The sequence below is a fragment of the Tamandua tetradactyla genome, chromosome 15 (assembly GCF_023851605.1).
Source record: "Tamandua tetradactyla isolate mTamTet1 chromosome 15, mTamTet1.pri, whole genome shotgun sequence".
NCBI classification, from domain to species: Eukaryota; Metazoa; Chordata; class Mammalia; order Pilosa; family Myrmecophagidae; genus Tamandua; species Tamandua tetradactyla.
In genome coordinates, this window is record NC_135341.1 from 34,016,156 (window position 1) to 34,037,735 (window position 21,580).

General features: G+C 42.8%; 1 protein-coding gene and 1 long non-coding RNA gene across 3 annotated transcripts in view; one reads left to right on the forward strand and one right to left on the reverse strand.

The window, feature by feature from the left end:
• LOC143657115 (uncharacterized) overlaps positions 1–11,867 on the reverse strand; it is a 27,397-nt gene extending 15,530 nt beyond the window's left edge. Inside the window, exon 1 of the long non-coding RNA XR_013162748.1 lies at positions 11,791–11,867. This is a non-coding gene — a long non-coding RNA (uncharacterized LOC143657115). The remainder of the gene's footprint in view (positions 1–11,790) is intronic.
• Positions 11,813–13,930, forward strand: LOC143657114 (IQ domain-containing protein F5-like). 2 transcript variants are annotated; one of them, XM_077129123.1, is made up of 2 exons: positions 11,813–11,992; positions 13,455–13,930. In XM_077129123.1, exons 1-2 carry the CDS (start codon positions 11,966–11,968, stop codon positions 13,914–13,916), a joined length of 489 nt encoding a protein of 162 aa, XP_076985238.1. In that variant the 5' UTR covers positions 11,813–11,965; the 3' UTR covers positions 13,917–13,930. The 2 variants fall into 2 exon arrangements, with proteins under 2 accessions (XP_076985238.1, XP_076985239.1); XM_077129124.1 differs by having other exon boundaries at positions 11,860–11,992; positions 13,477–13,930.
• Positions 13,931–21,580: the final 7,650 nt, after the last annotated feature.

Sequence of the window (21,580 nt, forward strand, 5' to 3'; positions counted from 1 at the left end):
TCTGCCTTGTTTTAAAATTGACCATTGATGCTGATTCCAAGGCCCTTGAGCAGTTAATTCTCATTGAGCCTCATTGAAAGACTAATAGTTTTCAAAAAGTTTTATTTTCCCTGAATGCATCTTTGACTGCTATAATATAACATAATATAATAAATTCACCGCTCACCTTGCTTGGCTAACAAGTTAGCCACTTGAAAATTTACATTGCTTGCAGCTTCACTTTCATTTTTTACTTTTGTGAATAAATTCTACTGTGACAAGGCATTCCATTTATAAATTTCTAAGTTTTCTGATCATTCTTTTCCTGTAAGTTAGGAATTTTGTGGATTGCTGAGTCAGATATGTCAATGCATAACATTGTATTGTATATAATATCATTGCCTAATAAACATATTGCTTTGCCATTTAAGTCAGTAAAATAATGTACATATCACAGTGTCTTAAAAGCATGACATTTAAAGTCCACTTTTCTCTTCTTGTTTTGACATGTTGGGTATGAGCTGTTAAAAAAAGTCACAGTATGGCGATATGTCTGGCACTTAAAACACTGCTGAGTTAGAATTGCCCCTCAGTTATTTGTTGTGCATCGAGCAGCAGTGGGACGTGATGAGAGTGCCTCGTATGGTCTCTGCCATTACTTCTTCAGCTCTGCTGTTGTAATATGAGGGGCGCTATAGACAATATATAGGCAAATGTGTGGTTGTGAAACTTTATTTATGGACATTGAAATTTGAATATGGCATGAAGTATTATTCTTAAGATTTCTTTCTAACATTTGAAAATATAAGAGACAATTTTTAGTTCATAGGGTATACAAAAATAGGCAGTAAGCTTTATTTAGGCTATGGTATGCCAGTCCATGCCCCAAGTCAATGCCATTCCATGGTGCTGAGTCTCTAATAGGTGAAATCTAGATGCTTGTGAACCAATGTGTAGAAGTGATAAGGTCCTGCTTACCATCCCTCCCAGTTACCCATTTGGGGAATCTGTGCTTCTGTCCCTTCATTCTAAAGCTCTGTCTAACTGAAGGTCCTAGTGTCTAGGAAGGAAAGACTTTCATCAAGGATCACAGTAGGAATCCCACTGAACGAAATCAATGGCTGTGACCTCGTCACTCCAGACTTCCTGTGCAGGTAATGGAAAGAGTTACTATCCCAGCAAAGATAATTAACCCTGATCATCAGGAGAAGGCGGAGCTGCTGCTACACCATGGGAATGCTGCTCAGGTGGTTCACAGGGACACCTGTCTGTGCTCCCTGCCCAAGGTACAGCAATAAATGGAAAGGGATAGCAACCATGACCCCAAGAAGTACATGGCAACAGGGAACTGTATCCCTTAGGGATGAGGATCTGGATGGCTGCCCCTGCACCATCCAGGAAGATGTGACCTATACCAGCAGAGATGCTAGTCAAAGGTGAGGGGAATTTAGAAAGGTTGGTGGAGGAGGAGGAAAAGGAGTGGGAGCAACGGGACCTGGGTTGAATGTTGCAGAGCTGCATGTCGCCAGGCTGGGGTGATGGTAGCCACTGCACAGAGAATGAAATTCACCAGTATTTTCTGAAAATTATCAGCCTCTTCCTTCTTCCCAGAATATTGAACAGTGATTTCGTAGACGCAAGAGTTTCAAAATAGTTGATGCAAACAGTTCTTGTCTGTTTGATAGTTGTTCCTGTGGACAGATTCATTCCTGGAGCTTCCTTCTTTGCCATTTGCCCACAATACTCTCTAATATTACTTTTAATGTGTTTGCATTTTAGATACTTCAGAAAGTAAAAAAGTGGAGTTACAAACAAAAAATACAATGTAACTGGCTTTTATGTATACTCATGTCATAACCCTTACTAGAGATCTTTATTTCTTCATGCAACTTCCATCTATTGTCTTGGGTCCTTTCCTTTCAACCTGAAGAACTTCCTTGTCTTTATCATTTCTTGTAGTGCTGGTCTAGCAGTGATAAACTCCCTCAGCTTTTGTTTATCTGGGGATGTCTCAATGTCTCTCTCATTAAAAAATATTTTTATTAAAGAAGTTGTGAGTTTAAAGAATAACAGTGCATAAAATACAGGATTCCAATTTATCACCCCACCACCAACACCTTGGTGTAGAACATTTGTTACAAGTGATGAAAGAATATCAAAACAGCACTATTAACTAAAGTCCATGGTTTACACTAGGCATATATTTCCCTATATGTCACCCTATTAATAACATCTTGTAGTAGTGTCAAATATTTGTTATAATTCATGAAAAAACATTCTTCTGCTTGTACTATTAACCCCAGTCCATCGTCCACAGCAAAGTTCACTGTGTTACACAGCCCAATGTTTATTTTCTAACTTCCATTCCAGTAACATACACAGCCTCAAACCTCCCCATTCGACCACATTCACATTCATGATTCAGCACTTTTAATTATACTCACAATAATGTGTCACCGTCATCACCATCCACTTCCAAATGTCCTTCATTTATTTTTAAAAATTTTCAAATCTCCTTAATTTTTGAAGGACAGTTCTACTATACTACTTGGTTGGCTTTTTTTCTCTCTCAACACTTTCAATATGTCATTCCACTGACTTCTTGCCTCCATGGTTTCCCATGAGAAATTGATTCTTAGTCTTATTGAGTCCCCCTTCTATGTAACACATTAGTTCTCTCTTACAGCTTTCAGTATTCTCTGTCATTGACATTCTATAGTTTGATTATCATATGTCCTGGTGTGACCTATTTGGGTTTATCCTGCTTGGAGTTGGTCTTGGATGTGTTTTTAAAATCAAAGTTGAGAAGTTTCTCAGCCATCATTTCTTTGAATATTCGTTCTCCTTTCTTTATTCTCCTTCTGAGACTCCCACAATGCATCACTGGTGTGCTTGATCGCGTCCTACAGATCTCTCAGGCTGAGTTCACTTTTCTTCATTCTTTTTCTTTCTGCTCCTCAGAATGAATAATTTCAATTTCTTATCTTCAAGTTCACTAATTTTTTCCCTGCTAGCACCAATCTGCTGTTGAGTCCTTCTAGGGAAGCTTTTATTTGTAATTGTGATCTTCAGGTCTGTTTAGTTCCTTGTTATGATTTCTTTCCCTTTCTTGACATTCTCGATGATTTTCTCGCTTTCCTTTAATACTTGGTACATGCATACCTTTAGATCTTTGAGCACATTTAGGACTTTTTAAAAAAGTTTTTGTCTGTTATGTCCAAGCTCTGGTCTACCTCATTGAAAGTTTCTGATTTTTTACACTGCTCCTTTTTACACTGCCTCTTGGAAGCTTTGTAATATTTTGTTTCAACCTGGACATTCTGATATTTAAATGTGTTATCCCAGAAATTTGGACATTGAGGCATCTTTTCCTTAAGCCTGTACCCAGCTAGTATTAAAGCAGAGATTTCCTTGTATACCGGAGTAGACAACAACAACAAAAAAAATGAAAAAGATAAAGATGAAATCACCTTTACCAGTCTGCAGAGTGGCCTATAGAAGTGCTCTCCTTCAGAGTTTAGCTCTCTTAACAATAAATTTAGAGAGTAGACTGAGGCAAAAGCAAGGGATTCTCTCTGGTCTTTCTGTGTATGCATGGCCCTGGGATTTCCCCTGTTTACATAAATCTGAATGGTCCCTGTTTACATAGATCTGAATGGTTCCTCTTTCCTAGGAAACAGTGTTTCTTCATAGTCCTGGGAACTGCACTGTATGTCCCATTGTCAGAAAACATTTGCCCTAGTTGGTTACTACTTGGCTATTCTCCTACAGACCACTGTAGTTTCTGTGTGAGCTGCCTTCTACTTGCAGGGCAAGTTCTGGGAAGTTAAGCCTGTGATGAGTGTCCTGGTTCACTCGTTCAGGCTACCACCAGACAGACTGGCACAGATATATATATGCTCCCAATGTGTGTACAAGGATAACTGTTTCCTGTGGAACCAGGATTAGGGTCAATAGCTGGGAGTGTAGGCTGGCTCTGTGCCCAGATGATGAGGGGATGGGAGAAGAAGTAGCAAGGGTGTCAAGAAGTCTCACCATTTTAAAGTAGTCTTTTTTCAATGCTTGTCTTGTTACTGTAACTCTTTTTTTTACTGTTTTCTACAACTTGGAGAAGATGTTCTGCCTGATTTTGTTTGTTGCTTCTGTGGGAGGATAAAATGCCAGAGTGGCTTATTCTCCCATCTTCATGACCCAATTCCAGTCCTTTTGTTTTCGCAGGTAACAAAACAAACTGGAACCCTGGGGAAGCTTTTTTTAAAAAATTAATTAATTAATATTCTGTATGGCAGGGGCCACATTTCATTCTTTTTCCATCTGAGTATCCTGTTATTGCAGCACCATTTGCTGAATTTGTGTTGTTTGTTTTTGGGAAGTGCATGATCTGGAGGAAGCTATTTTTTTTAATGCACTTTCATTGAGATGTATTCACACACCAAATAGTCCATCCAGTGTATACAATCAGTGGCTCACAGTATCATCATATGGTTGTGCATTCATCACCACACTCAATTTTAGAACATTTTCATTATTCCAAGAAAAAAGGAAAAAGAAAAAGAAAAAGAATACTCAAAATGTTACATACCTTTTATCCCCCTATAATTTATTTATTTTTGCCTTTATTTTATTACTCATCTGTCCATACACTGGGTAAAGGGAGTGTCAGTCACAAGGTTTTCACAATCACATGGTGACACTGTGAAAGCTATATAGTTATGCAATCATCATCAAGAACCCAGTCTACTGGATTACAGTACGACAGTTTCAGGTATTTCCTTCTAGCTGTTCTAATACACTACAGACTAAAACAGAATATCTGTATAATGCATAAGAATAATTTCTAGACTGACCTCTCAATGCTATTTAAAATCTCTCAGCCCCTGAAACTTTATTTCTTTTCTTTTCCCCCTTGTGGTCAAGAAGGCATTCTCAATCCAACGATGCCAGGGTCAGGCTCATCCCTGGGAGTCTTGTCCCACATTGCCAGGGAGACTTACATTCCTGGGAGTCATGTACCACAAAGGGGGGAGGGTAGTGAGTTTATTTGCAGAGTTTGGCTTACTGAGGCCACATTTGAGCAACAAAAAGACTCTCTGGGGGTGACTTATAGTCATAAGTAGGCTTAGATTTTTCTTTGCAAGAATACATTTCATAAAGGTAAGCTCCAAGATCAGGGGCTTGACTTATTAAAGTGGGAGTCCCTAGTGCTTGAGAGAATATCAAGAATTCCTGAGATGGGAAGTTTAATAGTTCTATATTTCCCCCAAGTCTCTAAAGGGGTCTTTGCAAATATTTTTAAATTTTCTGCCCCAAATATTCTGGGATGTATTGGGGTATTACATCAACCTGCACAGAATAACAAGATCTCATTCCTTATTCTAGGTTCCATGTAATTATATTGTTTAAATAAACAAGACAGATGAAATTATATAGCGTGCTAAAGGAAATATACATTTTGTACCAAATAAACATCTCTTTCTTTGGTTTTACCCAGAAGTTGAAGTTTTAAAATACAGTCACTATCATCCATTATCCTGTGTTCTGATTTACCTTAGTCCTAACCAAGTCCATTTCATTCATATCTCCAATTGAAGTCTGATTTCTTTTTCAGCTTAACAGTTGCTGTATGGAGTAATGCTGACTTTCAGAGTCTCAGAACTCTAACTTTGAATCTCAGGCGTTACAGATACCCAAAGTCGAGGAAGCTATTTTTAAAAAAATTTTTATTGTAAAAACTTAACATACAAAAATATATTCTTTTCTTTCTTTTTTTTTTTTTACATAGGCAGGCACCGGGAATCGAACCCGGGTCCTCGGGCATGACAGGCAAGCACTCTTACGTGCTGAGCCACCGTGGCCCACCCCCAAAATATATTCTTGACATAAAATTCCATGCATGGTGTACAATCAGTGGCTCACAATATCATCACATAGTTGTATATTTATCACCATGATCATTTTTTGAACATTTGCATCACTCTAGCAAAAGAAATAAAAAGAAAAAAGAAAAAACTCATACATACCATATCCCTCACCCCTTCCTCTCATTGACCATTAGTATTTCCATCTACCCAATTTATTTTACCCTTTGTCCCCCCTATTATTTATTTTTATCCATATTTTTTACTTATCTGTCCATACCCTGGATATAAGGAGCATCAGACACAAGGTTCTTACAATCACACAGGCACATGGTAAACATTATATCTTTATACACTTTGTCTTCAAGAATCTAGGCTACTGGAACACAGCTCAACAGTTTCAGGTACTTCCCTCCAGCCACTCCAATACACCATAAACTAAAAAGGGATGTCTCTATAGTGCATAAGAATAACCTCCAGGAAAACCTCTCGACTCTATTTGAAATCTCTCAGCCACTGAAACCTTTATTTTGTCTCATTTCTCTCTTTCCCCTTTTGGTCAAAAAGGCTTTCTCAATCTCTTGATACCAGGTCTTGGGTTATCCTAGGAGTCCCGTCCCGTGTTGCCAGGGAGATTTACACTGCTCCTTTTTACACTGCCTCTTGGAAGCTTTGTAATATTTTGTTTCAACCTGGACGTTTTGATATTTAAATGTGTTATCCCAGAAATGTGGACATCGAGGCCTCCCTGGTTGGATAGCCCTCCTTTATGGGCTCCAGCCCCCTGGGTCCCCTGAGCTTCCCCTGAGCTCCAGGCGTGGGATGGTCCCTGAGGCTTTGGAGCACTGGGGCCCTTATCCCTCCCCTACCAGTCCAAACAAACTCGGAACCCAGTAGGAGGATCTCTGAGTTATAACAAGACGGATATAGCTTTTTTATCCTGGCTTTGCACATACATAAGTTATGAATTACAAACACATTAATATTTAGTCATCTTAGCATGTTTCATTGATTTTTATTGCAGTTTTACTGAGATATATTCACATAACATATAATCCATCCAAATATGCAATTGAAGGTTCAAAGTATCATTACATCATCACATTCGATTTTTTTATTATCACGTTGCGTATTCATCATCATGATCATTTTTAGAATATTTGCATCACTCCACAAAAAAAAGAAAAAGAATAAAAACATACATCCCACACATATTACCCCTCCCTCTCATTGACCACTAATACTGCAATCTACCCAAGTTTTTTTTACCCCTTATCCACCCCCTAATTATTTAATGGTTTTTTTAACTTATTTTTTTACCCAGCTGTCCATACCCTGGATAAAGGGAGTAGCAGCCTTTTCCACCATCACAGGTTTTCACCATCACGTGGTTACATTGTAAAAGCTACATAGTTACACGATTATCTTCAAGAATCAAGGCTACAGGAACAGAGCTCAAAAGTTTCAGGTGCTTCCCTCCAGCCACTCCAATACACCATAAACTAAAAAGGGATATCTATGTAAGAATAACCTCCAAGATAACCTCTCGACTCCATTTGAAATCTCTCAGTCACTGAAACTTTATTTTGTCTCATTTCTGTCTCCCCCGATTTGTTCAAGAAGGCTTTCTCAATCCCATGATGCCAGGTCAGCTTATCCCTGGAGTCATGTCCCGCGTTGCCAGGGACATTTATACCCAGGGAGATTTACTATGTCCCACACAGAGGGGAGGGCAGTGAGTTCACCTATCAGGTTGGCTTAGAGAGAGAGGCTATATCTGAACCACTAAGGAGGTTCTCAAGATCGAGAGCTTGGCCTACTAAATTGGTTGTCCCTAATACTTGGGAAAATGTCAGGAATTTCCCAGGTGGAGGAGTGTCATATTTCTTCCTTTTTCTCCTAAGGGGACTTTGCAAATTCTTTTTATTCTCTGCCTAAATTACTCTTGGGTATATTGGGGCATCACACAAACCAACAAGATCCCACTCCCTATTCAAGATACCATGCAATCACAATGTTCAAATAAACTGACCATACAAGCCACACCAGATAGTGCATTAGCAAAAATATAAATTTTACACCAAATAAACATTTCTGCCTTTGGTCGCACATGGAAATAATATAGACAATATCCTTCACCCTGTATTCTGATTTACCTTAGTCCTATCCAGGTCAGTTTCATTCATATTTCTAGTTGAAGTCTGATCAATTTTTCAACTTTTAAACAGTTGCTGTATGGAATAATGCTGACTTTCGTAGCTTCAGAGCTTAACTCTGAGTGTCAAATGTCACATAAATACACAAAGTTCCAGGGAACAACCAGGCTATACACAAATAGCTCAGCATCTCAGAATTTAGAGATAACAGTTATAATTTGGGAATAGATGTGACGGCTGTAAGAGCTTACAGCCTAGGAGCCTTTACAGTAGGCCCCAGCCTGTTAATCCATGCTCTTGACTTTAATTCTTTGAGTTTGCATGTTATAGCTAGTCCATATGAATGAGGTGTGAGAATATTTGTCTTTTTGTTTCTGACATTTCATTCAACATACAGTCCTTAAGGTTCATTCACCTAGTTGCATGCCGCATAACTCCTTGCAGCTGCTCAGTTGTCTGCTGTATGTATACACCATAGTTCCCCCTTCCTTCCCTCAGTTGTTGTACCCTTAGGCCACCTCCATCCATTGTGAATCCCCAATATTGCCACCACACAAGTGTGCAAATGTCCATTCATGTCCCCACTCTCAGTTCCTCCAAGTGTATATCTAGCAACAGAGTTGCAGGGTCATATGGCAACCCCACCCCCTGGGCACCTGTGGAGCCACCACACTGCCCTCCAGAGGGGCTGCTTCCCTAACAGTGAATAGGTACATCTCTTTCTCCACATTTTCTCCAGCACCTGTATCTCGCTGTTCTTTCTTTTTTTGTATGCTGTACTGTGGGATCACATTTCATTATTTTTCCATGTGAGTGTCCTGTTATTGCAGCACCATTTGCTGAATTTGTTTTTTTGTTTTTTGTTTGTTTTTGTGTTTTTTGGGACATACATGGACTGGGAATCGAACCCAGGTCTCCTGCATGGCAGGCGAGAATTCTACCACTGAACTACCCTTGCACCCCCTCTCGTTGTTAATTTTTTAACAGTTTTATTCGCACATCATACAATCCAACCTAAGTGAAAAATCAGTGGTTCCCAGTATAATCACATAGCCATGCTTTGTCATCACAATCGATGTGAGAACATTTTCTTTCCTTCCACAAAGAATCCCACACCACTCCTCCATATTCCCTGCTTATTGACATTTAGTTTTGGCATATTGCCTTTGTTACATTCAGTGGAAGCAGAGTGCAATGTTACTGTTAACTGTAGACTCTAGATGGCATTGATTGCATTTTTTCCTGTATACCATCTCATTTTCAACACCTTGCAATTTTGACATTCATTTGTTCTTCTTCATGCATATACATTCTAATATTTGTGCCTTTAACCACGATCATTGTCCACTGTAGGTACTGCTAAGTTATACTGTTTCAGTCTTTATCCTCTATCTTTCCTGTGTCATACAGTGTCACTGATTCTTGAAAAGTTTATACACCTCTGTGACCACCATCATAGTCAAATTACAGAACATTTCCATATCTACAAAGCTTCCATTCTGCCCACAGACCCAAGCTGGCAACTGCTGCTCTCTCCCTCTGGATGAGCGTTGTCTCTGTTCACAGATCGTACTCTCTTTCAGTTCTGCCTTCTTCCATTTGGGTAATGACTTTTTATTTTTGGTGCATGGTCTGGGATTCGAACCCAGGTCTCCTGTATGGAAGGCGAGCATTCTACCACTGGACCACCCATGCACCCGGTAATGAATTTTAAAAAAAATTTTATCAATAAAACCAATCAACGTACAATATGAATATTCTTTGTTTTTCTTCACATAGTTGTATATTCACCAACATGATCAATTCTTAGAACATTTGCATCAATTCAGAAAAAGAAATAAAAAGAAAACAGAAAAAAATATTCATACATACCATACCTCTCACCTCTCCCTTTCATTGATCACTAACATTTCAATCTACTAAATTCATTTTAACATTTGTTCCCCTTATTATTTATTTATTTATTTATTTTTAATCCATGCATTTTACTCATCTGTCCATAAGGTAGATAAAAGATTCATCAGACACAAGGTTTTCACAATCACACAGTCACATTGCGAAAGCTATTTCATTATACAATCATCTTCAAGAAACATGGCTACTGGAACACAGCTCTACATTTTCAGGCAGTTCCCTCCAGCCTCTCCATAATGCCTTAACTAAAAAGGTGATATCTAATTAATGCATAAGGATAACCTCCAAGATAACCTCTCGACTCTGTTTGGAATCTCTCAGCCATTGACACTTTATTTTTGTCTCATTTCTCTCTTCCCCCTTTTGGTCAAAAAGGTTTTCTCAATCCCTTGATGCTGAGTCCCAGCTCATTCTAGGATTTCTGTCCCACATTGTCAGGAAGATCCACACCCCTGGGAGTCATGTCCCACATAGACAGGGGGAGGGTAGTGAGTTTGCTTGTTGTGTTGGCTGGAGAGAGAGGCCACATCTGAGCAACAAAAGAGGTTCTCTTGGGGATGACTCTTAGGCCTAATTTTAAGAAGGCTTAGCCTATCCTTTGTGGGGTTAAGTTTCATATGAACAAACCCCAAGATAAGGGGCCCCACTAATGCATTTTTGATCCTGGATAGCTGACAGTTTTGTAGAAACAATGAGCCACAAAAGCATTGGAAAAGCACGGAGAGACTGGAGTCCACATGGTGAGGAGATCTAGGGCAAAGCCTCTGAGTGGGGCAGAGCTGGGACCAAATGCTGCCCCTTCACTGGTCAGCTGTGAGACCAGGATGAATTATACGGAGTCCCTGGGCCTCAGTCTCATATCTGTGGAGTTGGGTTCAGGTCATCCTTTGTTATTACCACGGGCAGTGGAATGTAGTCTCTAGGACGACTCCGATTCAGACTGCTGAGGGTGCTAAACTGATGTAGGTCTTCTAGGACCTGACCAATGCCTCCATCTTCAAAGGGAAACTTCCTGTGCCTTCCCTGACTCAAATGTTGTACCTATCACTTCCCATGGCTTCCAACTTACTATTGTCTCCCCCATGTCCCTTGTCCCCTTAAATTACTACAGAAACCCTCCAGGCTCAAATGGTCTCTTTTAACCTACATTGCCCTCATTGCTTCCTGTTGACCCCATACTCATCCTATATAAAGGTCACTCCTCAGTGACCCTTGGGGCTGTGAGTCTGAGGGGGAGCCAGGGCCTCAAAGTAACCCCTGGACCTTTCTACTCAGCACTGACTTGGTGCTTCTAGGTGGGTCTTCTGAGGCCAGGAGCAGGCAGAGCTGAACCAGCTTCTGCACCAGCCATCCTCACCCCTCTCCTGACTGTGGCCTGGGAACCCTCTGGAGCAGAGGAAGACAGGAGAGAAGTTGAGGGTATTTGAGCCTGAGAAGGGGCCAGGCTGGTCCTGGATCTTCATTGGTTTTCAGGTCTGTGGGTGTCCTGCTTGCCCAGGAAGCTCATCATGGAGCACTTTGTGATGGAACAAACACCGGAGATTCAGCCAAGGTGAGGGACTTAAGCCTGTCACCCAATTCTCCTGTCCTTCAGGGATGATCATTGTTAAATTTTATAGTGTATCTTTCTAATCCCTCTTTTAAAAGAACACATTTATAGCACATGTGTATAAATAGGTGTATATATTGAGATGGCCTTGATTTGTTCAACTTGCTATACCTTGGACTCCCTTCAGTGTCAGTACATAGAGAACAAACTCACTGATTTTAACTGTTATGTTTAAATGAACTGAAATTCATTACATGAAAACCAGGAGGTTCTAATTAGTATTGTTTTACACCTTTCTGTCAAGTGTCATTTGTTGGGGTGTCGTCTTTCTCACCAGGCGTCTGGTCACTCTGGCAGGGAAGGCAGGTCCTCTGGCTTTCCTTTAGAACGGCTCACCTGCGGAGCCATCCGGGTGCCTAAGTCACAGCTGCCCTTGTGACATCATTGCTCTCTCCCTCCTCTACGTTTCCTGTCGGGGTCCCAGCTGGAGACGTGCAGACCTGAGGGGCATGGAATCATCTTGCCCCTCACCATGGGTAATTTAGAAATGGGCAGACATGGGGGTTGGGGCCATTTATCCCTAGTCATGAGCCTTCAGTGTTGAACAGGAGACAGTTCCACTCCCGCTGGCCGGGAGGGTAAGACACGCTGCCCGTGGGGACCTCAGGCAGGGCCCCTCCACGGCTGCGGCCCCAGGGAAGGCAGGAAGCCGGGTCTGCCGTTGACTTGGCTCTGAGGGGTGGGGAGGACACTCACCTTCTCCCAGGCTTCCTCCCCAAGCCCCGACTGCAGGACAGAAAAACCCTTTCTGTCGTGATGAAATCACATGCATAGAGCAGAGCTCGAAGGAGCCAAGGAGAGAAGAGGGAGCAACTGCATCCCCGCACCCTCCCCCTCACCCTGCCTCTGCCTCCCCCTCCCGTGGCCAGATGCCTCAGGCTGCACAGTGCTGGGGAGCCCTGACCTGAGACATCGCTGACCCCAGAGGTCCAGCGCTGTGAAGTCGGTGACCATGTTGTTTATCATCCAAAAAGAGACACTCCAGTGAGCTGAAAGGGCCATTGTCAGGTTACACCAGAACTACAGCTATGAACTGAGGGTGTGGCAGGCAAACCGCTCAAATGTCACTGTACACAGAGCTGGAATGGAGATGGATGAGCCCTCCTGGGCTGTCCCCTTCCTCCATTCCCTTTCTAAGCTGTGACCTGTGATCCAGCTGAGATGTGGAGTGGGCAAGGAGGCGGGCAGAGGGGCCTGAACCCAGATCGTGTAGAGTTGGGGCCGCAGCGGGGGGGAAATGTGCCTGGGGGAGCAAGAGCCGAGGTCTGCGAAGCCCAGGCCCAGAGCGTGTGCATGTCTGTGAGTGTGTGTTTGTACTCACGGATGTGTGGACTGAAGGATAAACTTAACAAGTGTGTGTGGCAGAAGAATTCTTTTTTCTTTGTATGCTGTCTTGTGGGGGTCACATTTCATTCTTTTTCCATGTGAGTATCCCGTTATTGCAGTACCATTTGCTGAATTTTTTGTTTGTTTTTGGGAGGTGCATGGACCAGGAATCGAACCCGGGTCTCCAGCATGGCAGGCGAGAATTTTACCACTGAACTTCCCTTGCCCCCCTCCCCCCCCCTCCCCGGAAGAATCTTTTAATACTCTGAAGTCCGGGGTGAGAAGGCAGGGGGCACACAGGATGCCATGTCCCAGCAGTGGGTGGGGTCTCAGGGGAAGGGACTGGATCCCAGTCAGGATGCAGAATCCTGGGGTTCCGGCCTACACTGGCCAAACAGGTCCATGTAAGACTGGGTGAGGCAGCAGGTGCTGGGGTAGCCCATTTCACAGATGGGTTCATTGAGGCTCAGGGGTCAAGGCGTGTGTCCACTGCCAGTAACCAGAGAGAGGCCAAGGCAGGACACCCAGAGCTCCTGAATTTTGGAGGAAGGGGCGACTGTTGATAGAGGATCAGCCTGGGGCTAAACTGTGCCGTCTCCTGCGTGTCCTAAGTGTCCTCGTTTTCCCTCGGAAGACCCCAGAGTGAAGATCCCAACCAAAGAGGCGGCGGTCGTGTCCATCCAGGCCTGGTGGCGCGGCACCCTGGTGCGCAGGAAGCTGCTGCACGCGGCCCTCCGGGCCTGGATCATCCAGAGCTGGTGGCGCCAACACCTGGCGGCGCAGCTGGAGAGGCGGCGGCGCGCGGCGCTCGAGTTCTATGCCAAGCAGGAGCGCGCGGCGGTGCGGCTGCAGGCCTGGGTCCGCATGTGGCGCGTCCGCCGGCGGTACTGCCGCCTGGTCAGCGCCGCCCGCATCATCCAGGCCTATTGGCGCTGGCGGAACTGCCACACCCGTGGCTTTATCCAGGGCCACTACGAACTCAAAGATAAACAACTGGATCTTCAGCTGGAAATCTCGCTGGGCTCACAGGCTTGTAGGGTGACACAATGCGTACCCCTTCCAATAAAGAAATGATCAGGTCTGCTCTATCCCTGTGTCCCCAGCCGTCTTCATCTGACCTACCGCTCAGGAGGTCGCTGTCTGAACTAAGGGTGACAAATACTTGGCAGCTCACACGTGGGCGCTGAGGAACCAGCAGGGGTGTGTGGGGCCCTGTGAGCCGGCCGGACGATTCTGAGGGCCGGGAGTAGGGTGAGCAGCAGCTGTGATGGATCAGCCGCGCCTCTGGAGGCGGAGGGTCGGGGTGGGGTGGGGTGTGGGGTGTGTGTGTGTGTGTGTGTGTGTGCCGAGGCCCAGCACCAGGGAGCCTCGTCCACGTGGAGGCTGGTGCAGATGGTGCCCTCTGGACTTGTGCAGCGTGGAGGCCAGGGTCACCCTTTGCTCTCAGTCCTTCAGCGTCTCCCCATTACCTTCAGAACAGAACTGGGAGCCGTCCCCAATGTCCTCCTAGTCGGGCACAGTCCAGCCCTGGCCGTCTCAGTGGGCGCACATCCCACAGCTCAACCTCTCACCGTCCTCCCTGGGTGGGCTGCTGTTTATGGAATATTCCACGCATGTTCCTGCTTCAGAACTTGCACTTTCTGACTCCTTAGGCACGTCTTCCTCCAGAGGAAGCTCGCACTTCTTGCAGGTCTGTCTCTGCTCCAATTCTACACGGCGAGGAGGCTTCTTGACCACCTTACCTGGTGGCTTTCTCCCACCTCCGCTGAGACGTCCCTGACTCGCTTTCCTGTGTTCACAGCCCTCATCACCACCTGATGTTTTCTCACCTCGTCATTTGTCTATTTTCCCCACAAGTTCCAGGAGAGCAGGAATTCTGAGTGCAGTGCTCTGCTTCCCAGACCTGGAGCCGCGCCTGATGCATAGTCAGTGTCAGTGAATATTTATGCAATGACTGAATACATGATCCTTTTCAAGTCTGGGGTCTGTTCTTTCATCAGGTTCCAGCCCTACTTCCCTAGAAACAAGCGTCTCATCATCCTTGCACAATTCTCTAGGCCAGCCATGCCAGATCCACTATCTCCAATAGACACATTTTCACAGCCCTTTGAGTTAATATTTATATCTGGGAATGTTTCTCCGTGTGTGCCCTTGGTGCCTCTCCATTTCATCTGTCCATTTTACTCCATCTCTCTGTCACTCTGTCTCTGTCTCTCTTTATCTTTGCCTCTCACTCTATATTCCTTAGTCTCTTTCGCTCTCAGTCCCTGCCTCCCTCTACCAACATCTCTCATATCTCACGTCTGCTTGTGTCTGTTTCTCTAACTCACTGGAATTCTGGATCTGTAAGTTGCTGGTACAGATCATTAATATTAAACTCATCATCTGTCAGACATGGTTCTGCTCTTCTGAACCCTGATTACCCTGATTACCTCAATGTGGTGGCACCGTGGAGATGAAGATACCAAGCCCAGGTTCGGCTCAGGTGTACAAAGAATGGTAAGATACTTTGTACATTTGGCCGCGGTGTTTGCTTCAGGGAGGGGCACATAACCCAAGCCAGGCCACTGAGAGTCAGTTCTGATGTTGTGTTGTAACTGCTGGAACTATAAGGGTTTGAATTCTGAGCTGCCGAGACCACCACATGGAAACAGCTTAATGAGAGTGGAGCCAGCACAGAGGAAAATAGATAGAGCCAAAGAATGGAAAGAGGCTCTGTCCTAAACCCTCTTTTTGGTCTCTAGAACCAGCCAGGCCTGATGCTATGTGTAGCTCTGCTATGGGAACTCTTATCCTTGTGATTCAATAACCTCCCATTTTCACTTGTCAGTTTTCTGAGACACAGTCAAAGGTGAGTGGGATTTTATGTGAGGTCCTTTTCAGGAAATGATTGGTTGTAAGAAACTGGTTTTGTGAATTAGAAACTTGGCTGGAGGTGTACCTAGGAAATTCTTTACAGTAATTGTCAAAGTCTTTCCCATTTAAAGTGCCCCGAAGACCAGAACATTCTTTTAAAGCTATGTGTTGTGGTAAAAGTGAAAATTCTGTGCTTGAATGGATAAATCAGTTAATCTGGAATCAGAACTGAGTGTGAGCTGAATCATGGATTGGTCACTTATGAGCCAAATTTGGAGTTTTAAAACTTGCCTACTTTAAGAAGTCAGGAGGCAACTATGGGCAATCCATTAAATAATTACATTAGGTATAGAAGGGCTGGCCAACATCCCTTTCTTGCCCTCTACTCCACTTGAGGCACCAGTTACAGATGAGGCACACCAGCATCTAAGGTGTGATATAAACATTTATTTATGGATTTATTTGATTCACCTTCACCTTATTTCTCTCCTTCATGCATAGCCAGGCAACAGCCTCTCCTCCACCTTGTGCAAGAGAGAATTTTTTTCTGGGTAAATTGAAGCAGATAGCATCTGGATTCAGGGATTTCAGGCATGGCTGAAAGCAGGAGTGAGGCACTTAACTAAAATGGAGTGGTACCTGAAACTGAAAACATACAGATTGAACAGAGAGGCCTACAGCTTTGTGTCTCCTCAGTTTACAGAAGGCTGGCCATCAAGTTCCAGTCTCCTACTCTCTGCCCTGAAGTTGTAGGATTCCTCTCTGGGGAAACTGACTCTGCACCATCAATTGTTGCTACACTATTGCTGCGTAACAAAGTTCCAGAAACCTCAGTGGCATGTGGATCGAGGCTGGGTTCAGCTGGGTAGCTTGGCTGGGGAGGCTCCATGCCACATGGCTCTCATCCTGTCCTTCGTACCAGCAGGCTTCCTGGGCACATTCCTGCCATGGGAATGACAGAAGGGCAAACAGTGGGCAAAGCCTTTAAAGCTGAGGCCAGAACTTGTACATCATTCCACCTTATTCCATTGGCCAAAACAACTCACGTAGCCAAGCCCAATGCACAGGAAGATATATTCAATTTTGTGGGAGGAGGAAATACAAAGCCCTTAGCAAAGAATGTGACTATAGGGGCCACCAATGCAATCTACCACAAGCTCCAAAAGAATAAACCAATAGATGCTAATCTTTGTAGTTCCTCAAGGAAACAAAACCCAACTCTGGGCTAGTTACCCTGGACTGAATGTCACCTGTCAGCAAGCCCTACCCATGCCCAAGCTTCTCTTGGACTCTTTTCTGCCTCACTCTTTCTTTTAATTGTTTTTTTATTGTAAAATGTAACATATATATTAAGCAAAGAAAGAAAAAAGTGATAGTTATCGAAGTACACTTCAATGAGTAGTTCCAGAACAGACCCCAGAGTTTGTCATGGGCTCATTCAATCATCTCATACTTTTCCTTCTAGTTGCTCCAATACACAGGAGGTTGAAGTGCTATTAATATAGTGATTCAGCAGCCATTCTTGTTCGTTAAATCCCATTTTCTCTGTTATACTTCCTCCTTCTCCAATCTATAGGGATCTTTGGCCAATGCCTGTTCTGAGTTTTCATGTTGAGAAGGGGTGTCCACATGAAAGGATAGGGGGTGTAATTAGTTGATAATCATGGAGAGACTTGTCCTCTGAGTTTCAAGATTTATCTGACCTAGGAACCCTCTGGGAATTCTGTTCCAAGAAGGCAAACCTAGTGATGAGACCTTTATAGAGTCTCAGTTTGAGCTCTAGGTGCTCTTAAGAGTCAACAGGGATGATGTTTGTTCTAGTTTGCTAGCTGCTGGAATGTAATATACCAGAAACAGAATGGCTTTTAAAAAGGGGAATTTAATAAGTTGCTAGTTTACAGTTCTAAGGCCGAGAAAATGTCCCAATTAAAGCAAGTCCTTACAAATGTCCCATCAAGGCATCCAAGGAAAGGTATCTTGGTTCAAGAAGGCCGATGAAGTTCAGGGTTTCTCTCTCAAGTGGGACGGCACACGGTGAACACAGCATCATCTGCTAGCTTCTTCTTCTGGCTTCCTGTTTCATGAAGATCCCCGGGAGGCATTTTCCTTCTTTATCTCCAAAGGTCGCTGGCTGGTGGACTCTGCTTCTTGTGGCTATGTCGTTCTGCTCTGCACTCTCTGAATATCATTCTTGTTCTAGTTTGCTAGCTGCTGGAATGCAATATACCAGAAATGGAATGGCTTTTAACAAGGGGAATTTAGTAAGTTGCTAGTTTACAGTTCTAAGGCCGAGAAAATGTCTCAATTAAAACAAGTCTGTAGAAATGTCCAATCAAAGGTGTCCAGGGAAAGATACCTTGGTTCAAGAAGGCCAATGAAGTTCAGGGTTTCTCTTTCAAGTGAGAAGGCACATGGTGAACACAGTCAGGGCTTCTCTCTCAGCTGGAAGGGTGCATGGTGAATACAGCGTCATCTGCTAGCTTTCTCTCCTGGCTTCTGGTTTCATGAAGCTCCCCGGAAGGCGTTTTCCTTCTTCATCTCCAAAGGTCGCCAGCTGGTGGACTCTCTGCTTTGTGGTGCTGCAGCATTCTCTGCTCTCTCTGAATCTCTCATTCTCCAAAATATTTCCTTTTATAGGACTTCACAAACTAATCAAGACCCACCCAAACGGGTGGAGACATGTCGTCCCTTAATCCAGTTTAACAACCACTCTTGACTAAATCACATCATCCAGGGAGATGATCTCATTACAGTTTCAAACATACAGTATTGAATAGAGATTATTCTACCTTTATGAAATGGGATTTATATTAAAACGTGGCTTTTCTTAGGGAACATACTTCCTTTCAAACCAGCACAATTCTCCAAAATGTTTCCTCTTTTATAGGACTTCAGAAACGAATCAAGACCCACCCATGTGGATGGAGTCATGCCTCTACCTAATCCAGCTCAACAACCACTCTTGATTAAATCACACCTCCAGGGAGGTGATCTACTTACAGTTTCAAACATATAATACTGAATAGGGATTAGAAGAAATGGGTGCCTTTACAAAATGGGATTAGGATTAAAACATGGGTTTTCTAGGTTACATACATCATTTCAAACCAGCACAATGTTGATTGGGGTTTAGCAAACCATGGCAATTAGCAATATATAGTGAAGTTTGCTTAAGAGCAGCCTCTAGAATAGCCTCTCAACTGTATTTACTCTATCTTGGCCACTGATGCCTTATATTATTACACTTCTTTCCCCTCTTTTGGTCAGGAAGATATTATCAATCTCATAATGCCAGAGCCAGACTCATCCCTAGGAGTTATGTACCATGTTATAAGGGAAATTTTCACCCTTAAATGGTTTGTACCATGTAGGGGGGAGTCTGCCCCACTCATAAATATAAACAGACAATGAGGCATCTTCAACCTTTATGTAAAGCCTTTAACATGAAAGACTAGGAGAAAAAGAAATAAACAAAAATAGAAGAGGGCTTAAAAGAAAGATATTACTAGGGATAAGAGAGGAGGTTTATTTTCAAAAGTAATATTTTGAAAATATTTCAAAACTGTACTATTCTTAGTGCAAAAAGATATGATAAAGATTAGTTAAATAAAAGCAGTGTGTTATCAAAGGAAAAGAATGTTCAGAGAACAGGAAAGAACTCATGGAATTTAAGATTCTTTAAAAAACCACAGTAGAGAAAATCTTACTTAAAGTAGAAAAAAAGTCAAACAGTTGGAAAATAATATTGAAAATATTAGAAAACTCAAGATTCAACCCATGATCTGGCTAATAGGAGTTCTCTGAATACCAAAATGAGAAAACTGAGGGGTAGAAATGATCAGAGAAAGAATACAATAAAGTTTGACATTCAGAATTGAAGGCTGAGTTTTAAAATTGAACGACGAATCAAGTGCTATGTTTGGGAAACATTATGTTTGCCAGTTTGAAGCTGTTATATACCCTAGGAAAGTTATGTTTTAATCCTGATCCAATCTTGTGAGGTCAGACCTATTGCTTAGCATGGAAATCCTTTGATTGGATTGTCTCCACAGAGCTGGGACACACCCAGTTGTGGGTGTGACCTTTTAGTTAGATTAATTACATAGACATGTGACACACCCAACTGTTGGTGTGGCCTTTTGATTAGATGGAGATGTGACTCCATCCACTTAAGGCAGATTTTGATTAGTTTACTAGAGTCCTTTAAAAGGGGAAAAATTTTGGAGGAACCTCAGATGCAGACACTTGGAGAACAGTTGCTTCAGGGCTGACAGAGACACCGATGTTTGGAGATGCTTGGCGTGCCATTAGAGAGGGCAGATGCCTAGAGACAGGAAGAGCCCAGCAGACGTCACCACGTGCCTTCCTCATGAGATGCTAAGTAAGCCAGAACCCAGAGTTGTGTCCTAGAGGAGCTACATGAAGGCCTACAGATGATTAGAGAGGAAACCACTGGCATCAGAAGCTGGAAGCAGTAGAACTGGAAACAGTGACCAGCAGACCCTAGCCATGTACCTTTCCATGTGACAGACTTTGGCCTGTCTTAAGTTGAGGTATCTTTTCCTGGATGCCTTAGTTTGGACATTTTTCTAGCCTTAGAACTGTAAACTTGTAATGTAATAAATTCCCTTTATAAAAGCTGTTCAGTTTCTGGTATATTTCATTTGGGCAGCTTTAGCAAACCAAAACACTAAGAATGGGAGAAATCCACCCACATATCAAGTTATGTCATCTTGTAACTTTTGAATATTAAAGATAAAGAGAAGGTCATAAGAGCTTCCAGACCTGGAAAAAATAGTCCACATCTCATGGGCAAAGCAGTCAGAAATGCATCAGACTTCTAGAAGAAAGTAGAGTGACATTTAAAGAATTCTGAGTTATAAATATTTCCAGTCTAGAATTCCATACTTTATAAAATAATCATATTTGAGGGTAGAAAATTATTTTCAGATATGCAGAGCTCTAAAAATTTGCCTTGTTTCACTCTTTCTTAGGAAGCTATGGAGGGATTTTCTCGATCAAAATGATGGACTAAACCCAAGAAAGAGGAAAACATGGTGTGCTGGAATGTTTTCATGTCTTTGGGTGAAACTGGAACTTTCTCCACTAAACTTTGATGGATGCTCATGAAAGCCTCTAACGAAGAGAGTCATTACAGGTCAGGGGGAATAAATTCTAAGGGAGATGGTGAAGGTATGCTCTCATTTGATGAAAGAACAGCTAATTCAGATTGGAAGAAAATACACAGGGCTCAAGAAAAAATGAAGTTGATTACCAGAGTTTTGGTGGAAGTTTTGGGGGTGAATTACTGGAAACCAAGGCAATTTAGCTCCATGAAACACAAACAAGAAGTTCATGAATGGACATGCAATCATATATACTATGTTGCTGAACCATGAGCAATTTATATGTGGTTTTGTAAACATTACATTCTAATTTAACAACAACTAAAAAGTGGTGCTGTAAGCATATTGAGAGGAGGACAGAAGGGAGGGAAAAGCTAAGGTTTCAAAATTTTCCGTCTACAATTACTGTTTATTATATTTCCTTTAGGTAAAAGCCATGCATGCTCTGCACGCAATAGACATTCAAAAATATCATGGAATGAATTATCCCTCAGTGTTGAAAGGCCCCTAATCATGTCACACAATGCCACTGTCAACATCAGGTTAACAGGCATGGAGCAGGAATGCAAGGGTCTAGACTTATACAGGAATTAAAGCCAAATTATCATGCCAGGGTTAGTTGGAGAATTTGGCAAGATAAATAATTTATTCTAGGCTACGCTTAGGTAGGTTATAAAAATAACCAATTTTAATGTATCCTTATTGTTAACTTCCACAGGGAAGTTTAACAGATAGGAAATTGAATTTCATAAGTGA

Excerpts from the sequence above, each read along its gene's own strand:
- LOC143657114 (XM_077129123.1), top strand. The coding sequence starts at position 11,966 with ATGGAATCATCTTGCCCCTCACCATGG. Across the intron at positions 11,993-13,454 it reads CATCTTGCCCCTCACCATGG|TGTCCTCGTTTTCCCTCGGA; the intron begins GTAATTTAGAAA and ends GCGTGTCCTAAG.